The following is a 20,944-nucleotide window of genomic DNA, read 5'->3' on the forward strand; positions in this document are numbered from 1 at the left end:
TGTCAATTTCCGAAACAAAGTTCGAATTATACAAAATATTATAGTTCGAATTTTTAAAATATTGTAATGTTTAGAAATTTCCATTTAGGATTACCATATACTGTTTGATTCGGTTTAATGAAATGGAAATGGCATTGGTATAATAATCTTTCTGATCTGTGATTAGTATTAGTCGTAGTGGTATTCTTTGCATAGAGTTCCAGTAGGCAAATGAAACTGTTTGTTTACTTACACTCTTTCACCGCTAAATTTCTTTGAATTACCATGAATAGAACCTGAAAATTAATCAAAATGTCAAAAAGATTTATATATCCACAACAACATGGAGAACGAAAGAAAGCGAAATTGGATGTAACAATATCGGACCATAACTTTCCATTGAGTCAAAACTCTCCTATAAAGAAAGGTATTACTTATCCATTTGTACTTTATTATTAAATAAATCTCATTATATTTTTGTTTTATTATGCTATATGTTAGTATAATATACATATCCTTGAAATTACTACAAATGTAGTGCACAGGATTTGAATAAAACTAAAGGTTATAAACTTTTCATACAGACAACCAAGAAACGTGGGGTGATGATAACGACGACGAGATCTTGCTCCTGGCGAGTCAAGCTTGCGAGGAAGTGTATAACAATGACAATAGCTGTTTACCCGACTACAGTATGTGTATGCAACCTCGATCCACCAGCACTCAAATATGTGATCCGCTTCCCGGCACCTCTAAATCCACATTTATGTTTAAAACACCCAGTACTTGTATGCCTAATGCTGTGTCAACCCACCTCAGAAACAAATGTAACACAATATCTTCCCCTTTACCTGGTATGTCTTCAAAAGTGTCAACAAAAATCAATGATTACGATAATCCATCGGAAGACTTACTGGGTTATAAAGTATACAAAGGCCAAGATTCTGATCAGATTTATCGTCAACTACTGCAATTACAAGAAGATAATGCAAAGTTGAAGTCTGAAAATGGGAAACTGTTGGAGAAATGTGTGACGAAGGAAGGAGAAGCGTCTATCTTGCGTACACAATTAAAAACATGCCAGTTGGCTGTGGATAATGCTAGATTAGAGAAAGTGAAGGCACAGGAGAAAATTCAGGCTGAGTGGACAGATAAGTTAACATCTGCTAATAGTCAAATACACGATTTGCGGACTCAACTTGATTTCAAGGTAATTATTGTATTTTTTTTATATTTAATTATTTGAATGGCAAACAGGTTTATGGCCCACCTGATGTTAACCAGAAAATATCACCTATATAAATAATGGCACTATGAATATCACATCCATATACCACACACAACTTGACATTAGTCCCTTGTTATATAAAAAAGCAACATGCAAGTTTCATACTCCTTTTTGGGATGAATCTGCATTCCAAATAAAAGGTACAATAAAAAAAATGTGACCATTTAAAAGTCATGTGACTATTCCAAAGTCTATTTGCATAAAGATTATTTTTGTTTCTATTTCTCAACATTACATAAAGTCATTAGTGCCAAGACTCCTTAATAACATAATTTTATACAGTTACATATATAAAATATACAAATATATAGACACAAATGTAACAATTTGTTTATATGTACGTTACAGAATTTAGAAATTATAAGTGTAAAGGAAAAGTGCAAAAAGCTGGAGAATAACAAATTGAGGCTCACACAAGTCACAGTTGGTAGTAATGACATCTCCGTAAGGTAAGCTATAATATATATCTTGTGATGAGACAGCTTTCCGAATGAGCGGTAGATTAAAAGAATGATAACTATGACTATTCAAAAGTGCTTAAATTAAGTTTATTTGAATAAATGATTTTCTATTCTATTGTGATACATATTTATGTATTTAGATCTCGCTTATATTGTACACTATGAACATAATTCTTCAATCAGTAAAACTAAATACTATTTACAGTTCTGCCTTGTTATCAAATAAAAATGATTTCAACCCAGTTTATTTTATTTTATTATATATATTTGGATTTTTTATATGTAGTGTTGCTATTCCATTCTATTGAGAATGATGACCATAGACTTCAGTGACCTATTGAACTATGCTTGCAGACATAACAAAATTTACTATTTAAGTTACTATTGTAAACTTGTATGTTATCCTAGACAGATAAATCTATACATGTAAATAAAATTGGAGTGTCTGTTTGTAATATTGAAATAACGTTTTTTACTACATGCATATAAATATAAATGTAGTACATACACCAAAAAAACATTTTTTACAATTTTTGTCTGTATATCTGTCTGTCTGTTTGTTCCGACTAATCTCTGAAATGGCTGAACCGATTTTAACGGGACTTTCATTGATAGGTGATGTAATAAGGAGTAACTTAGGCTACTTTTATTTTAGAAAAATAAAGTTAAATTCCACGCGTTTCGTCGCGGGAACAGCTATAATAAATATGAATAATTTAATTTATCAAACAGCAATTTTAACTTATGTTAAGTACAATTATTTGTCATAAATTTTCAGTCACAGAAATAACAATGTTATCATAGCAAATGATATGTCCTTCCAATCGACAAAAAGAGCTAAAATGGTGTCAAATAGTGTCCAAACTGACAACAGAGCACACTTCTTGAAACTTAATAGAAGTTTTAAAAAAGGTAAGCTATTGAAAGTACTATATTTCTGTTTTACACCAAATCTGATCAGTTGTATTAATAATAATATCTCACAAAAATTCACACAGCGCCATCTATTTCCCAAGCTGAGCAGAATTTATGTTATGGGTATGATATAATAGATCAAATTACAGAATTTTATTGTAAATACATCGTTATGGATATTTGACAATTGAGAAAAATACAGAGATACATTTTTTTGTAAATACATACATAATATATCTAGGAAACCTTGAATACAATTGTTTGTACGTGCCAGGAATCGATCTCGCGACCATCGGAAGTAAGGCGGTATGCTAAACCGCTAGACTATAAAGCCCAAGTTCTTATATTCACTATATTATAAGTATTCTTATTTAAGTGTGTATGTATTTGGATATATATATTTCAATTTATGAAATTTGTTATAATTGTATGTACTATCTTTTATTATTTATTTCATGTTATTATTCACTTAAATGCATCGCCCACTAATCTCCGCCCTATGGTCGGCTGGGAGAAAATGCCTTATGGTATTGAGCTATATGCACCTTCTTTTGTATTTGTGCATTATGTTTTAATAAATAAATTATACAGGTTATTGTGTATGATTAAATAATAATTTCAGAATCATCAAGATTAAGTGATATTCTCCCGATAATCTTAGAAACATCGTCCGAACAGCATTTCAATATATTGGAATATAATGAGAAACTCCAAAGACAAACCGACTTCTTGCAAAACAAGTGCAGAATCTTTAGCACCTTCCATAGACTGCCGTCTACCGCCGTAGTAAAAGAGATTAGCAAAAATAAAGTGTCAATGTCCAATATTTATGAAGACTTGACGTATATAGCTGCAGATGAAGTGGAGAATTTAAAGGAAAAATATTTCAATGTAAGTTTTTTTTCATGTACATATAAAATTTGTATATGGAACTTTTATTTGGATAAAACAAAGTAACGAAAAACGCCAATGTTGCAAATTTATATACGGTCGAAGTGAGAGTGAATGTTATACCAGCGAAATCTCTACAACCTTCTCTATATATCTCTATGAATATATATATAATCTCTATGATCTTGGCCTGTCTAGAAATACAATAAGTTATATACTAAAATGTGTATCTGAAGCTGCAATAACAGGCTTCTACCAGAATTGTCTGGGCAGGGAGAGAAACACGAGCAGTAAAAATGAATGTTATGTCGGCAAAAAGGCCCCTCAAATCTGAAAACTGCTCGGAGTTTCTCTCTCATCCACACGATGGACGTTCATCTCTCTATATACTAAAGTTGATGTTAGAACTTAATATATAATAAATTATTAGATATTTAAATATTCAATAATCACATCCACTCTTCATTTTATTGAATCCTAATAGCGTATTAAATGTTCAAATGAATTGTATATATGATATACTAGCTGACCCTCGCAACTTCGTCTTCATTTCATTTCCCCACCTTTTGCAATATTTTTCATTGCAGCTCCGCTCCTATTGGTCGTAGCGTAATGGTATATAGCTTAAAGCCTTCCTGCACAAATGGACTATCCAACACAAAAATAATTTTTCAATTCGAACCAGTAGTTCCCGAGATTAGCGCGTTTAAAACAACAAACTCTTCAGCTTTATAATATTAATAATTAATAATATATATATATATATATATATAAGTATAAGTATAGATTCATCATTCACAGCTGAATATCAAACTGACTACGCACATGTTAGCTTTAGATTTCATTGTTTTATTTTTATTTTAGATATTCAAAACGGTAATAATCGTATTAAAAGAAATTGAAACAGAACTAGCGACAATATCAAGAAGAATGACAACCGCCTTTCAAAAGGAGATGGACGAGAAATATATCGAGTCTACATCGTCGTATCTCTGTGTGGATATTAAAGATTTATTACAGGCGAGGTAAGAACAAACGATTTTCAACCATAAGCTAGGATGTCTAGAAGTTACATTACATAGAATGAGCCTAAAAAATGCTTTAACATTGCTTTGCATCTGTACTTTCAGTAGCACTTCTAAAGTTCCGACTTAAAGTGTTAAACATCCTATTTACAAACTTCATTGAAAGAGATTTTTAAATTTTCGTCATTCAATGTATCTTCCTTTTGGTTTGGATAAATAATTAATTTTATATATATACTCACATCGAATACGGTGGTCTAAAGCTTACCACATTGCCTTACTTCTGATGGTCACGAGTTCGATTCCTCGTATAATGCATATGATTGTTTTCATGAGTATGTCGTACCTAGGCTTTTTCTATGTATATTTTGTATGTTTTTAAGTATTTTTGTCACATGTCTAGGACTCATAATACAAGCTCTGATTACCTTGGGTCTAGATGGCATTGTGTGAATTGTCCAGGATTATTATTATTAAATAGATTGAACACATCTTTTTGTAAATAAAATCATTATTTTTTCATTTCTTCTGTGTACATAACCTCTCGAATAAGTGGCTCCTCGAGTAGTGTGCTTGTAGTAACTATCTCAAAAAAATTGGTCCTTCGCGCCGGATGCAAATCAAGTTTTCGATAGCATTTAATATGTATGTTTTACATGGTCTATTACACAGATATTTTTAAATGCTTCTACAGTGCGCAAGCAAAGATTAGTTATCATTAATTTAATCATTATTTACAGTAATCTGTATAAAGAAGAACAAGGCATATTAGCTAGAAGGATGACCGCAATTTTGGTGTATATATTAGAATCTCCAAAAGCCGTAGATATATTAAATAGTTTCACTGAAAATAATAAAAATAGTAATCAATTTATTGAAGTAATCAGCAGGATATGCAACCTGATTGATGGCACTGTAAGTATTTTTTATATAATTAATTAATAGTATTATAATTAATTATTATTTACAGAAGTTAGTCTCGAGATGTTACATAAACGAAAAGAAAATCCTAAATAGACAGTTTCTTGTCGTTAACACTATGTTTTTATTTCTAAATTATACTTATTAACTAGCTACTCGCCCCGGCTTCGCCCGGATGTACATGTATTATACATATAAACCTTCCTCTTGAATCACTCTATCTATTAAAAAAAAAAACGCTTCAAAATCCGTTGCGTAGTTTTAAAGATTTAAGGATACATAGGGACGGACAGACAGCGAAAGCGACTTTGTTTTATAATATGTAGTGATGATTAAATTCTTCCCTACACCTAAAACCTAAGTGGTCTTGGACAGTGTGGTTTCATCCTACACTTAGATTGTGGAATGTACCTGTCGAGGTTTTCCCATGTGGGATTTTTCAAGAAGGGTATAAATCTTTACACACACGTAACACCCTTGGTGTTTTAGGCGTCAATGGTAACCATTTACCATCACATGTAGCTTAGGCCTTTTCCAATTTTTTACCTCATTGTATCATTACATAGTATAAAACAAAGTGCTGTCTGTCCGTCCCTATGTATGATCATTTTACGCAATGGAAGCTATTTATTTAATAGATAGTGATTCAAGAGGAAGGTTTATATATATAATACATGTACACTCGTTGTATAGAATAAAAACGAGTTATGAATATTATTCGTGTTAATATTTTTTAGGCTTGTCGGTTTAAGGTAAAAATAAAGTATATATCCCTTTATAATTTATAGTTAAAGTTATCTAAATTCTGTATTTATAGAACTGAATGATGCCATTAGACAACACGAAGTACTAATTATAGGCAGACGCTTATCAAATATCTATTTTCAACCGCCAACGCAAATAGAGGGATGTTATAAGATTAAAATGATATACCTCTGGCATCTTAGCTCCTAAATGAAATGACGTGGTTGTTTTTGTTTGACAGCAGAGATGAAGGATTATTGGCTACATTTTCTAATTATTATATTAACTGACATCTTTATTATCAAAAAGAGGCTCCTCAATGTTGAGAAATGCACATAGAGCAATTTGTTTATCCTCAAAAGTCTTTTCGACCTTGTCGATGAGTTCGAGCAAGGCGATTTTTGTGGAATGTCTCTTGCGACTTGCATGTTCATTCCTGTGCAGGGCAGCCTTGATGAGGATTGTGGCTCTAATGTATTAAAATTCAAATTCAAAATATCTTTATTCATTACAGACTTTTCAAATAAATGTTGTTTATGTTTACAATAATATTAGATTAATTTTCAAATTCTAATTTGGGAAAATAGAGTGATCACCAGCATATGCTATTGTAAAAGCAAATAGTTTAATCAGTGTTCGTAACCCGAACAGACCAGTCTCCACAAGCAGCACTCGTTCACGACTATGACGGACGTGCCAGCCATCATTACACTCAACCATATTAGAGGGAGCATTGACCCGACACACCACGCCGCTACAAGTTTGAACTTTATAGCGAGCATGACTGTTTCAAGTTACTCCACTACGTCATTTCTAGTATTTATTGGTCCAGTATCTTTATTATAACGCAATAACTTTTTTTTTCAGTCATGTGCAATTCTATACAGTGGACTATTGTTATCCATAACAATTTTTATTGAAATCTCACTAAAATATATAGCAAAATGTGATGATAAAGTGTTGGAAATATTAAAAAACGTGATAGCTTCCCGACCTATGCCATTCGTGGCGTGTCAGGTGCTGGCCGTCTTGAATATGGTGCATATGGAGAGTTTCAGGAGCACATACTGTCCTGGCAGTAGCCTGGGTAACCTGAGGTTGGATTATGATCAAGGAGTGTTGCTGTATAAAAAAGGTATATATAAATTTACTATACTAAACCGTCTTCCGGTATCTATATAGTCATAAAATTTAGCTGTTAAAAAATGGTCAAATCAAATCGTTTTTGATCAAAGATATATTTTTTATGTAGGTCTAATCTTAATCTTAATAGTATTTATTATAAACGCGAAGGTTTTGAGTACTGATGTTTGTTACTCTTTCACGCAAAAACTACGGAACGGATTTTGAAGAAACTTTACAGTAATGTAGCTTATACATCAGAATAACATATAGTCTATATATTTTATTGAAATATGAAGCCGCGAGCACAGTTAATACAGATATACAAATATTTGAACCATGCGAGAAGTCAAGGAGTAAACCAATAAACCGCCGTCAAATATCTATTTAAAACTAGCTTTTGTCCACGGCTTCGCTCGCGTTAATTTCAAATCAAATTCCTTTCTTAGCGGATGCCTACGTCCTAACATCTACCTGCATGCCAAATTCCAGCCCGATCTGTCCAGTGGTTTGGGCTGTGCGTTAATATATCACTATGTCAGTCAGTCACCTTTGAGTTATATATATTTAGATATGCATTAATATTAAAATATTTATGAGTATTTCGATATGTATTAGTCTGTTTCTTTAACTTTTTTATAGTTATTATTATTTTTCATATCTGTCAACTAGCTTTTTATCCGCGGCTTCGCTCCTATTGAAACAAAAATATTAGTTTTATTTTTAAATAAAAGTATCCTATGTTCATTCTAATCCCTCCCAGAACATGTATATAAAATTTTATGATGATCGGTTCAGTAGTTTTTGCGTGACAGCGTAAAAAACATCCCTACTTTCGCGTTTATAATCTTCTTCTTCCTCTGGCCTTATCTGTTGTAACTGGCTAATGAAGAAATGTTTTATATTCTAAATTTGTATTTAAAATTTCCTTTCCTTTCCTTTCCTTTCCTTTCCTTTTATTTAATAGTTCCTTTATTTTTATTTATTTATTTAAGATAAGGTACCCACCACACTTACAGATATACCAAAGCGTGTAGTGATCCAATAATATAACATAACGAATAATGTGATTACATAAAAAACAACAAACAACACTCAATAAACTTATTAATATTGTCGTGAAAAATATCGATCTCTGGCTGCTCCGAAACCAAGCCATTGAGCAGCGAGATAGCTTGATAAGTAGGAGCAAACTGGGCAGTGCATGTGCGAACATGAGGTGCCGATAGTAATCGACACGTGCGTAGTCGCAGGTACCGCTCTGGGGCATATATATGGGGCTTTTGTAGATCCTTGTTTGTTACTATGTTTTGTTAAGTTTGTTATATATGTTTCTCCGTTTAGCTAGTTCTTTTTCTTATTACTACATGAATAAACTACAACATTATCCCATTTTCATTTGGGGTCGGCTCTCCTAATCTGCCTTCTCTAGTACTGTCTATTCTGGACTATTGCCGTTGTTCTTAAGTTCCTTACTAACTACTGACATCCATGTTAGTCGGGATCGTCCACGCTTTTTCGTTCCTGACTTCAGGTCGAGAACTTTTCTCGTCAAGTGGTCTCCTCATGACATGGCTATACCATCTAAATCATGCACTAGCTTATCCAGTATAGTTCTTATTCTGAATGTGCCTCTGATATAGTGATTTGGCACTTTATCCAAGAGGGTAATTCCGTCAGACCACCTAATGGCCATACCATCTAAATCATGCACTAGCTTATCCAGTATAGTTCTTATTCTGAATGTGCCTCTGATATAGTGATATGGCACTTTATCCAAGAGGGTATACCATCTGTCATGCACTAGCTTACCAGTATAGTTCTTATTCTGAATGTGCCATATCCATCTAAGCCATACCATCTAAATCATGCACTAGCTTATCCAGTATAGTTCTTATTCTGAATGTGCCTCTGATATAGTGATATGGCACTTTATCCAAGAGGGTAATTCCGTCAGACCACCTAATGGCCATACCATCTAAGTCATGCACTAGCTTATCCAGTATAGTTCTTATTCTGAATGTGCCTCTGATATAGTGATTTGGCACTTTATCCAAGAGGGTAACTCCGCCAGATCTCCTAATGGCCATACCATCTAAGTCATGCACTAGCTTATCCAGTATAGTTCTTATTCTGAATGTGCCTCTGATATAGTGATATGGCACTTTATCCAAGAGGGTAATTCCGTCAGACCACCTAATGGCCATACCATCTAAATCATGCACTAGCTTATCCAGTATAGTTCTTATTCTGAATGTGCCTCTGATATAGTGATTTGGCACTTTATCCAAGAGGGTAATTCCGCCAGACCACCTAATGGCCATACCATCTAAGTCATGCACTAGCTTATCCAGTATAGTTCTTATTCTGAATGTGCCTCTGATATAGTGATATGGCACTTTATCCAAGAGGGTAATTCCGCCAGACCACCTAATGGCCATACCATCTAAGTCATGCACTAGCTTATCCAGTATAGTTCTTATTCTGAATGTGCCTCTGATATAGTGATTTGGCACTTTATCCAAGAGGGTAACTCCGCCAGATCTCCTAATGGCCATACCATCTAAGTCATGCACTAGCTTATCCAGTATAGTTCTTATTCTGAATGTGCCTCTGATATAGTGATTTGGCACTTTATCCAAGAGGGTAATTCCGTCAGACCACCTAAGCGTTTATATAATAATAATAATAATAATAATAATAATAATAATAATAATAATCTCAGGATAATTCAAACAGAGCCATTTAGACCCAAGTTAAGCTATCTAGAGCTTGTGTTAAGGGTACTAGATAACTGATACATATACACAGATATTTTTTTGTAAATACATACATATTATACATAGAAAACACCCAGACCGATACAAACATACTCATGAATACAAATGTTTGTGCCGTGCGAGGAATCGAACCCGCGACCATCGGTCGCAAAGCGGTGTGCTTGACCGCTAGACCACTGAGGTCGTCATATTATATTACTATGAAGGAAAATTATTAAATTATGTACATTTACAATTTCTCATTACAGATTCATGCTATTTACAAGTGCTACTAAAACAAATAGAGGCGTCCCTCAAATGTATGGAGAAACAGACCTTGTTCCGACAGACTATCATTACGACACGGTACCTTATTGGAATTTACAGCAATATAAATAGTGCAAATATTACAGAAGTCCGCGAGAGATCCAGGTACGGTACCTTTACTTGGCAATTATTAATTATGTATGTAGCTTTTGAGGACTTGCTAAAAAGCTTGTCTCTCTACGATCTCTTTCTCAGTTGTCTCTTATTAAAATTGTGAATCTATACATAGAAATAAAATTGGTGTGTCTGTTTGTAATATTGAAATAACCGTTTTTTACTACATGCATATGAATATAAATGCGGTACATAAACCAAAAAAATATTTTTTTACAATTTTGGTCTGTCTGTTTGTTCCGGATAATCATTGAAATGGCTGCACCGATTTTGACGGGACTTTTATTGGCAAGCTGATGTAATAAGGAGTAAATTAGGCTACTTTTATTTGAGAAAAATAAAATTATGTTCCACGCGGACGAAGTCGCGGGTACAGCTGACATACAATATATTGTATGCCACCTGTACCTGTTATTACAGACGGCTTTGAGGGTCTAGTTGCGTTTGAAGATTGTGATCTTCAAAGAGTTTCTTAATAGTTTCTTATCAAATTTGTGAATTTTACAATGTTGATGACCTCAGTGCTCTAGCAGTTTAGCACAACTTTTTACTTCCGATGGTCGACGAGTTCGATTCCTCGTACGGTGCAAACATTTGTATTTATGAGTATGATTGTTTGTATCGGTCTGGGTGTTTTCTATGTATATTATGTACTAGCTGTACACGCGGCACGCTAGCTCTTTAACCGGCGTTAAATTTCAATAAAAAATATAGCATATATGTTATTCTGATACATAAGCTATATTACTCTAAAGTTTCATCAAAATCCGTTCGATACATTATTTATATTATTAACCGGATCTTCTTTTATTTGCCATAAAATTATTCGTGTTAAGACCCGGTTAATAATATAAATAATGTATATTAAACACGAAAGTTTAAAAATAACTATCCGTTCTGTAGTTTGAAAAGTAATAAACACCCATACTTACAAACTTTCGCATTTATAATATTAATAAGATGTATGTACGAACAAAAAATTATTTAAGTATTTATATCAGTTGTCTAGTACCCATAACACAAGCTCTGCTTAATTTGAGACTAGATGGCGCTGTGTTAATTGTCCAGGGTTATTATTATTATTATAATGTCATATTTTCAGATGTGATTGCCAGCTAGTATTGTTGCAAGTGATTGTGTACGCTCTACGGATATGTGCTGTAATGTTGAAGGACAATAAATCAGATGGTGAGTTGATATTGGTATACTAATATGTATATTAAAATGTCGACTTATTGTCAGGTTAATAGGTATGGATGATGGTATTCTATTGGATTTACATGATATTAACAAGATAACATTATAAATAAAACAATACTTTTTTTTTATTGGGTTGTTTGGGCTATTATCAGATGTGTAGCACGTGTAGCACTGCGACCTACATAGATCTATTGTGCTCGCCCTTTTCAAAACAATACTTACAGTTAATAATACGTTTGAAAATAAACTTACTTATATTTGCAACCGTATTTTACAAATCTTTTCCACGCGTCAGTTCGTAACGCTCGCTACAATCGTAATAATCTCATCGCCATTGTAGAATAGAAAATTGGAGGTAGCTCCCAGTTCCCAGTTCTAAACAATAGAAAGAGTAGTTCAAGTGGAAGGTTTATATGTAAAATACATGCTGGTAAATCTTTGAATTTCTTGGCTTGTTCTATAATATATATAGTATAGAATAAGCCGAGTAATTCAAAGATTTGGAATTCATCCGTGCGAAGACATAAAAAAATTGTATGTTTAATGCAAATTGCATTTGCTTAACTAACCTTTTTAATTTATTTCTTTACCTTTCAGTAACGAGTACCATCAACCAAGAGCTTACAGCAGTGTGCCGCAGTGGACTGCAGGTGTTGTACCAGTGTACGCTGCGAGATGTGGAATTCACATCTCAACTCTCGTATAACGAGGGGCATCTAATTGAATTCTGTGAAATATTGAAATGCTATGAACATAGTGAGCTTTATGGTGAGTCGGTTTATTGGCATGTTGCTCTATTTTGCAATTTATTTATTTACTAGCTGTGTGGATGATTTTACCCGCATGAAGTTTGTAGCCTGTGTTAATCTGGTGTATGTGCTATATTTCTGTAAAGTTTCATAAAAATCAGTTCAATAATTTCTAAAAGAGTATCAAATTTAATATCACAAACTTTCGCGTTTATAATATTAGTAAGATCATATCTTAATAGTTCCGAATGGTCATGAGATGTACCACGGGCATCTCATGATAACGTGATGTCCGTAGTGCGTTACATATATTCACTTCACATCGCCTGAACCATCAGCTTGTCTGCCATTTTAGCTAATTATACCTTATAAATGATAGTGTTGTAATTGCAAAAAAAAACTTTAAACTCATAGTACTGACAATATTATCTGAATGCATAAAAAATGCGTAACAGTTTCTATGTTAATTGTTGCATGCCTACTCCTTATTTATGTGTATTTACTTAAAAGAGCAACACGTAAGTTTCTCGCTCATTCTTATTGAGTCTGCGTTTCGAATAAGTGGTTGATTCTACCAATTATTAGGAACGCAGACATATTACAAGAAGCGAAAAAATCACATTAAAGAAATATGAATATTCAAAAATGCTTATATTAAGTTTATTTGAATAAAGATCATTACTATTTCACGGCTATTTATTTATTTATTTCAGGAAACATGTTAACTGAGGTTGCCAGTACATTCCAGTCGTCACCTGAAGACATGCCCTCATCATTCCACAGACAAGCTTGGCTGAACAGTTTCAAAAAATTCTCTCTGGCCGATTGATCAGTCTATTTCGTTTAGTCAATTGAAATGTCGAATTTTGTATATAATGTAGATATTACATCGTTAGATTAAGAGAAAGCCGCTGTGATATTGTCCAAAACCTCATATAATAACTAGCTATTACAAGCAACCTAATTTTTAGGGGTTTTGTAATAACGTCTGTGTCTATACGTGACATCTTAGCTACTAAACAAAATGATAGTAATAATAAATGAAAATAAGAGATGCTTGTAGAGACGTTTATTATAGCAGAGCGCAGTGACAGAATTATAAAACAAATGTATAAAAAGAACTTTCGTATTTTAAATATGGATAAATGAATATAAAAACTGGACTGATAAAAGCTGAACTTGAATAAATGATTTTCTATTCTATTCAACTGCCAGTGATTCTCATTGTAGGTCTAACAAGGATCAATTTTGATCCAAGTTTTTTTTATTGAATTGTGACGTCATTGCGACGGTGCTTAATACAATTTGCGAATTAAGCGTTTGAAGATTGACAACTAATTTTCTAGTTGACGAAAGAATTTCTTCAACGGTTCAACAAGAGTTTTTATGTTAATTCATTTAATTGTATTTGTTTGATTTTTAATGTATTCAAAAAACTCAGTGATTATGATCTGGTGCAGAGTGGTCTTTTGTGAGAAAAACAGTTCTACTTTTTTTTTAAATAATAATCTCACGGGCTCAGAGTCAAATTACTCATTGAGTATTTACTTTAATTTAAGTATTATAAAATATTTTTTCATTTATTGAACAATTAAGGTCTAAAGCAAAGGGAAAAAACTACTTATCAAGGCCTATATCTGGAGTATAGATTTGTATGCCTGTGAAACATGGACATTGACTCAAAAAGAAAGGGACAAGCCGGAGGCTTTTGAAATCTGGTGTTAGAGAGGATTGAAAGAATTATCTGGAAAAGTAAAATAAATAATAAATAAAGAGGTACTTCCAAAGGGTTAAAGAAAAGAGAGATCATATGATTCAAGTCAAAATCCTAAGTCTTGCCACTACAAAATCTTTATATATAAAAATTACGTGTCGTTTGTCTCCGATGGACTCCTAAACTTCTGAACTGATTGCAAATTTGATTTGCACATTGTGTGCAATTTGATCCAACTTGAAAGATAGGATAGCTTACGACTCAATTTATAGTCGCAATATTATTTTATTCAAGAACCTTAGCCACAGCAACGGGTTGCCGGTTCTGCTAGTACATAATACGCAATTTTTGTACTCCAATACCAATAAAAATTCACTGTACGTCGTTTAGACAAACACAATGTGGTTAATATACTCTAATGTTCATGCACATTAGGTTTAACAGCCAAATTGAGCTAATAAAGCAATTGTAGGCGATAGAATTAATGGATTGTTTGTGTGATATTAATCAAACCATAGATAGAAAATGGTAAATACTTATAATATAAGCACGAACAGTAACAAGGCAAGTGACAAAATAGGACAGTGCTGAAAACTGTAAAAAAAAATACATTCAAAGTTGGTACAAAAATAAATATATAAAAATGCGCAGAGATTGCAACAATATTTTAAAATATTTATATGTGCAGCCAAATGTTTTAATATTGGCAACCCTGACTAGTGCAACTATTGTTACTTGTTAGGAATATACAGTCAATTTTATCTCCACGCGGTTCTCCTGGATAGATAGATAGACAAATAGACTAGATAGACTAACTGAGCTGACTTATCATCATATCATCTACTGGAGACATGGTAGCGTATTTTATTTTCGTCGATAAAAAATAACAATGCAGTTATTAGTTTATTAATATTGCCGTAAGAGTAACCTAATAAAAAAATGAAATTATTGAATTTACTAATATGTACATAATGTAATAATTTTATAAAAGTAAATAGATTTATTTCTGATATTCATTGTTTTTGTACGTTCTACCATAAACAGAACAATAAAACGCATTTTAAATTTTACAAACTTTTATTTTTATACAACGAACTACAACTTTTAAATACATCGCTTGTTATTGGAATGTCAAATATGTAATTATAATATAATGCAAATTAATTGTTACAAAGTTTTATTTATTATAAATAATTTAACAATGATCCTAAAATTGTATGTCCTGAGGAATTGTACAATATATTAATAACGAATGGAAGGGGGAAGGTAAGTAATGTGGATTAATAACCCAACTGCGGGGGATAGGGGATTGTTAGTAATGTGGACTGACTGATTATCTGTATATATATATTATATTGCTAGCAATGTACCATGTCAGTTTGACCTCCACGCGGTTCCTCAGGAAACCATCGTGATAAATTCTTGGAGAATTTGTTACGATGGGCTAACTGACCTGACCTCATGCTCATCTTATGATCCTACACTGGTGCCCCGCCAGCGCAAACCGTCAGCGCAGGCGGGTGCACCATTCTATTGTCATTCATAAAAAAAACCCCATTGCTAACAATGTACCATGGCAGGCTGACCTCCACGTAGTATTTGAATAGGAGCTGAGTTTCTTATCAGTTCTTCTCATAAGAATCTGTAATAGACCTACATATTTTGAATAGAATTGTTCCTCCTGGAAACCATAATGTCAAATTCCTGCTAAATTTGCCACGATGAACTAACTGACCTGACCTCCATACTCGTCATCCTCCAATAGTGCCCCGACAGCGAGAGCACCATTCCATTATCATCCCTTAAAAAAAACTAATATTAAAATAATTAAAATTTATTGATATATTAAGTTCTATGATTTCTAAATTTTAAAATATATACTGCAACGAGTGTTATCAGTCATATATTTATATAATTTATTGTAAACACAACACTTGAGATGTCCACATTTCGCGGGGTATGTCTGAATTGAACATGGTTTGCTATTGGTGTTTCCTTCACGGCAGAAATATCAAATTTCACTGAGAGAAATATCAATTTGCATTGACACAATTTCTTTTGTATTACCCAGATTTGAACACTAGAACTTCCAGGTCGGGGTACTAAAACTTTGACTTTTAAAATTGGGTCACGACATTTTTCAATGATTTTTAATAACTTATTACCTGTACATACGCTCTTCAATGACTTGACTGTTATTATTACCATTCTAGTAACTGTTATATATTTTACACAAAAACATAATAAATAATATTTTCTTTTATACAATTAAAACACAATAGTGTTTTCAAACTTTTCGAATATGCGACCCCTTTGTAAGTAATAACGTTCTGGCGACCCCTAAGACTATAGGATAAAACTATATCATTAACGTCCTTAGTTATTTTAAAGACTTATCGAAATCATTTGTATTCTTTAATTGTAATTTAAAACAATTAAATATTTATTTTCTATAACAAGCGACCCTATCATATAGGATTCGCTCTTGGGGTCACGATTCAGTTTGAACAACACTGAAATACATAAACACAATAATTTTATCATTGATAAATTTGGAAAATTATAATGGATGTATTCTTCGCACAAGATTAATTTTAATTAATTAAACCTATTTTAGTTATTAGTATTTTGTCTCTTTCTTCCTTAGGAAGAAAACAGTTGGTACGAAAAGGACAACAAAATTCAATAGCTGAATCAAAATAGTATAGTAATTTGGTATTTTTATGAATAAGAAGATTAATATTTAATACTAACATACTGCATGACTAAAAATCCATATTTTTAATACCATGGAAATGTTGTATTTCCTATATAAATGTACCCAATTATATCACAAATTACTTAGGACCGAATGTTGTGGCGATCACATCTGGCATAGCTGTAACTCCTCCAGAGCTTGGGCTATGGAAGAAGTAGGACATAAAACCTGCAGCTAGTAGAAAATGAAAGCCTAATATACAGCCGATAAGTATAGGGAAGTATCTGGACTTCCTCAGTGCGGGCATCAACCAGAATATGAGGACAGCACCAGAGACGAATGCAGCTACGATGACGAAGAGCCACTGCAGCCAGTAAACTTGGATGGTCCACAGGACGGCAACGGGTACGTATATAGCGAGGGAGTATCCATACAGACAGAAGAGCGACATGATTGTTGGTGAATTCAATTGCTGAAATCAAAATATATTCATTAGTCTTCACAAGCTACACACTAACATAGACACCTATATAAATATACATCTATACATATAAATAAAATTGGAGTGTCTGTTTGTAATATAGAAATAACTATGTTGTACTACATGCATATGAATATATAAATACTGTACGTACACTAAAATAACATTTTTACAATTTTTGTCTGTCCGTCTGTCTGTTTGTTCCGGCTAATCTCTGAAATGGCTGGACCGATTTTTACGGGACTTTTATTGGCATGTAGCTGATTTAATAAGGAGTAACTTAGGCTATTCTAATTTCAGAATTTTTTTTTATTTTAGAAAAATAATGTTAAATTCCACGCGGACGAAGTCGCGGGAACAGCTAGTTGTAAATAAACTGGCTTTAAAAAAAAATTTTATTGAGTTTCTTGTCAGTTCTTCTCAATTCGATCTATATACTGAACTGGACGGTGGGGAAAAAATTATAATGTAAAAATTTGACATTCATAAGCGGCTAATATGTCCTACATGAATAAATGATTTCTGAATTTGAATTTGATCAACAACTTAAAAGAATAAAGTAGCGTGAATATATGATGTGATTAGGTGACTTTATCTTTAACATTATAAAAATCAGTTATTTATTACTTGCCTGTGTCTCAATTTCATCTTGACCATTTGGTATGGTAGACCATTTGAGGGCCGCCCAAAGTGCCAGGGGCACAACCCACACGTAACAAAATATGGCGGTTGCGGCGTAAGACAGGATGTGGAAGTCATATCGCCAGTGGACTGTTTTGTTGGCATTACTTAGGTAGCTCGCTATATTACCACTTACGGCTATTGTGAAGATCTATAGAAAGAAAAAAAGATATATTAATATCAAATCGTGCATGCGGTGTAATATGTCACAAGTGTGCATTCATTTTCATCTGGTATAGGACAGAAATTAGTTTTATAGGCCAAAGAAAACACTTTGCAACTTACAACTATTAATAAACTTTTATACTCTACTATTATCATTTATTTATTTAATTCAGGCCACTAATGGCCCATATTATAGACTAGCTACTCGCCCCATCTTCGCTCGGTTGTACATGTATTATACATATAAACCTTCCTCTTGAATCACTCTATCTCTTAAAAAATCGAACATTATTCAAATTATTCATTTATTTATTCAAAATCCAATGCGTAATTTTTAAATTTAAGCATACATAGGGACTTTGTAGTGGTTTTTTTTAACAAATAGAGTGATACAAGAGGAAGTTTTATATATATAATACATGTACACCCAGGAGTATCTAGTCTGATGTAATTCTATGGAACAATTACCAGGGTAACAGAAATCCATATAGGGCCATACAAATCAGGCTTGCCCTTGATCCTCTCATCAAAGTAGTTTGCTGTCACTTTCTGTGGCAGTACTGAAGATATGATCCGCTCCACCACCTCATTAGTTTGTATATCAAAGTACTTCTGATAATACTCTACAGTCCAGAAATTGTGATTACCTGAAAGTATAGAACACATGCATATGTAGCTGAAAGTATTTATAGTAAGGGCTATGTTATATATTACTACTACATGTGACCGTGACTTTGTCTGCCTAAATAGTCAACCCTTCCATATAACCTTTCATCTCTCCTTTCAACCCCTTACAACCCTTTTTCGGATTAAAAAATAGCCTATATCCTTTCTCAGGTTCTAGACTATCTGTAAATTTAATTTAATTTGGTTCAGTAGTTTTTGTATGAAAGCAAGACAGACAGGTTACTATTGCATTTATAATATTAGTAAGGATCATATTATTGTAAGATTGCAAATAGTGAATTGTAACAGTAAGCTGGAATCATTATTAAATTTTTAAAGTTATCACTCATTAATAAGGCAAATAAAAGATATTTAAAATTTAGCTGTAAATTGTATAAGTTCAAAGTGATATCACCCCTTTGATCCCGACCTATCAGTAACGCAAACTCTGAGAGCCGGAGTTTAAATAATTTTAAGAAATAGTCTGATCATTCCCAACTAAATATGAAATATTTTTTTTTCTTTAAGAACACCCACATAAGTATATATTAAGTATAACATTACAAACATTCTTAATTTCGTTTTTTTTTAATAACACATGTATTTTATACTTAGTGTAATAAGTTATTTCTATAAATACCCATTACACAAGATGTAATTGGTCAGTATGAACAAGTCATAATTCCATACATTTCTAACATCACAGTTGTGGAAATTAATAATATGGTAGATTAAATAGAAAAATGACATTTTTCAAAATTAGATGTTAGAATTGCTTCCTTTTATATAAGTCAATTTAATTAATCACTTCGTCTTAATCATTATAAATACTTTGAAAATGATATATAATACTTTGGTGTAAATTTAAAACTTTAAAAGGAAAAAAATAATTTAAATAAATTAAATAAAAAACTTTAAATGCTTGTCGTGTAGAAAATGTACAACTGTATATTTTAAATACTGCCATTTTTCGGAGGATATGACTCATGTATATGATAAAAATAATTCATTGGAGTGATATGGGAAAAATATTAGAATCTAAGAATAGTTTTATATACTTAATGTCTAACAATATTTCTAAAAAGATGTCGGCATAGGTACATCTGCTCTGCATGAGGCATACACCATGCCTCCTTAGAACTACAAAATGGCATCAAATGAGTGTTTTGTTAATTGTATAATATTGTGGTGTTCCTGTATATACGCGACGGTTACCACTTACCATCAGGTGAGTACCAGTTTGTTTGCCATTACTCTTAAAAGAAACCTAGGCCTAACATTTTTGTTCATTAAATAAAAAAAAAATTACTTTGTGGGGCTGCCTCTGGTTCGTCACCAATTTTGGGGTCTTGGTAATCGTAATTGGGATTTGACATAGAATTGTTATATTGATTTGTATGCACCGCTTCCACGTCGATTCGTGCGCTTCGATCATTGTGCTCAGGGGAATAGTCTTGAAAATTTAATAACTGCCCTGTATTTACGTTGGCCATTTTTGTCGCAGCTAGAACTTTAATTACACCATGAATTGAAACAAACCAGTAATATTTCGTAAATATAATCTAATTGGTAATTAATTATTTTAACATATATTTTTAATAATTATTTATTAAATTAACATTTGACAAATAAATATATTATTGGTAATATAAAACGTAATGATTCAAGTGTCATGTCAGTGAATAGTGTCACTGACTTTGACATTAATTTGACATCAATGTAGTGGTCATTTGCTCAGTCGTTTATACGAAATTAGACTTGTGTATTAATTTTGAAACTTTGCCAGCGACTTTATCCTCGTGGAATAATGATCTTGAATAATATACAATAAACTAACTAATCCAAAAAAAGCCAAAGAAAAAAGTTTCATCATTCCTTAGCTTCAAGTTTCGGGCTTTAAAATGATAATGCTTCCACATAACCCCTTACAATTATTTTTTCGCATTAAAAAGTCTAGTAGCCTATGTCCTTTCCATATAAATCGGTTCACTAGTTTTGGCGTGAAAAGACGACAGACGGACAAAATTACTTTCGCATGTATCAT

General features: G+C 32.6%; 2 protein-coding genes across 2 annotated transcripts; one reads left to right on the forward strand and one right to left on the reverse strand.

Annotated features, from left to right (window-relative positions):
* The first annotated feature begins 37 nt into the window (after positions 1 to 37).
* Positions 38 to 13,513, forward strand: LOC131845188 (uncharacterized). The gene is made up of 12 exons (XM_059194228.1): positions 38 to 406; positions 564 to 1,189; positions 1,616 to 1,716; positions 2,507 to 2,640; positions 3,266 to 3,534; positions 4,399 to 4,559; positions 5,300 to 5,474; positions 7,092 to 7,359; positions 10,375 to 10,537; positions 11,649 to 11,734; positions 12,344 to 12,514; positions 13,209 to 13,513. The coding sequence occupies exons 1-12, from the start codon at positions 292 to 294 to the stop codon at positions 13,322 to 13,324; spliced, it is 2,385 nt and encodes a 794-aa protein (XP_059050211.1). The 5' UTR covers positions 38 to 291; the 3' UTR covers positions 13,325 to 13,513.
* Positions 13,514 to 16,819: 3,306 nt separating this feature from the next.
* LOC131845185 (protein YIPF2) lies at positions 16,820 to 20,561 on the reverse strand. The gene is made up of 4 exons (XM_059194225.1): positions 20,210 to 20,561; positions 18,703 to 18,881; positions 18,020 to 18,220; positions 16,820 to 17,379 (listed from the first exon to the last, which is right to left on the reverse strand). Exons 1-4 carry the CDS (start codon positions 20,391 to 20,393, stop codon positions 17,047 to 17,049), a joined length of 897 nt encoding a protein of 298 aa, XP_059050208.1. The 5' UTR covers positions 20,394 to 20,561; the 3' UTR covers positions 16,820 to 17,046.
* Positions 20,562 to 20,944: the final 383 nt, after the last annotated feature.

The sequence above is a fragment of the Achroia grisella genome, unplaced genomic scaffold, assembly GCF_030625045.1.
Source record: "Achroia grisella isolate CSIRO2021 unplaced genomic scaffold, CSIRO_AGI_Agris_v1 utg460, whole genome shotgun sequence".
NCBI lineage: Eukaryota > Metazoa > Arthropoda > Insecta > Lepidoptera > Pyralidae > Achroia > Achroia grisella.

Coding starts and splice junctions, on each gene's coding strand:
- LOC131845185 (XM_059194225.1), bottom strand. CDS start 20,393: ATGGCCAACGTAAATACAGGGCAGTTATTAAATTTTCAAGACTATTCC. Junction 18,221..18,702: donor TATGGATTTCTGTTACCCTG/GTAATTGTTCCA, acceptor TTCTTTCTATAG/ATCTTCACAATAGCCGTAAG. Junction 17,380..18,019: donor AAGATGAAATTGAGACACAG/GCAAGTAATAAA, acceptor TTTTGATTTCAG/CAATTGAATTCACCAACAAT.
- LOC131845188 (XM_059194228.1), top strand. CDS start 292: ATGTCAAAAAGATTTATATATCCACAACAACATGGAGAACGAAAGAAA. Junction 1,717..2,506: donor AGTAATGACATCTCCGTAAG/GTAAGCTATAAT, acceptor ATAAATTTTCAG/TCACAGAAATAACAATGTTA. Junction 4,560..5,299: donor AAAGATTTATTACAGGCGAG/GTAAGAACAAAC, acceptor CATTATTTACAG/TAATCTGTATAAAGAAGAAC.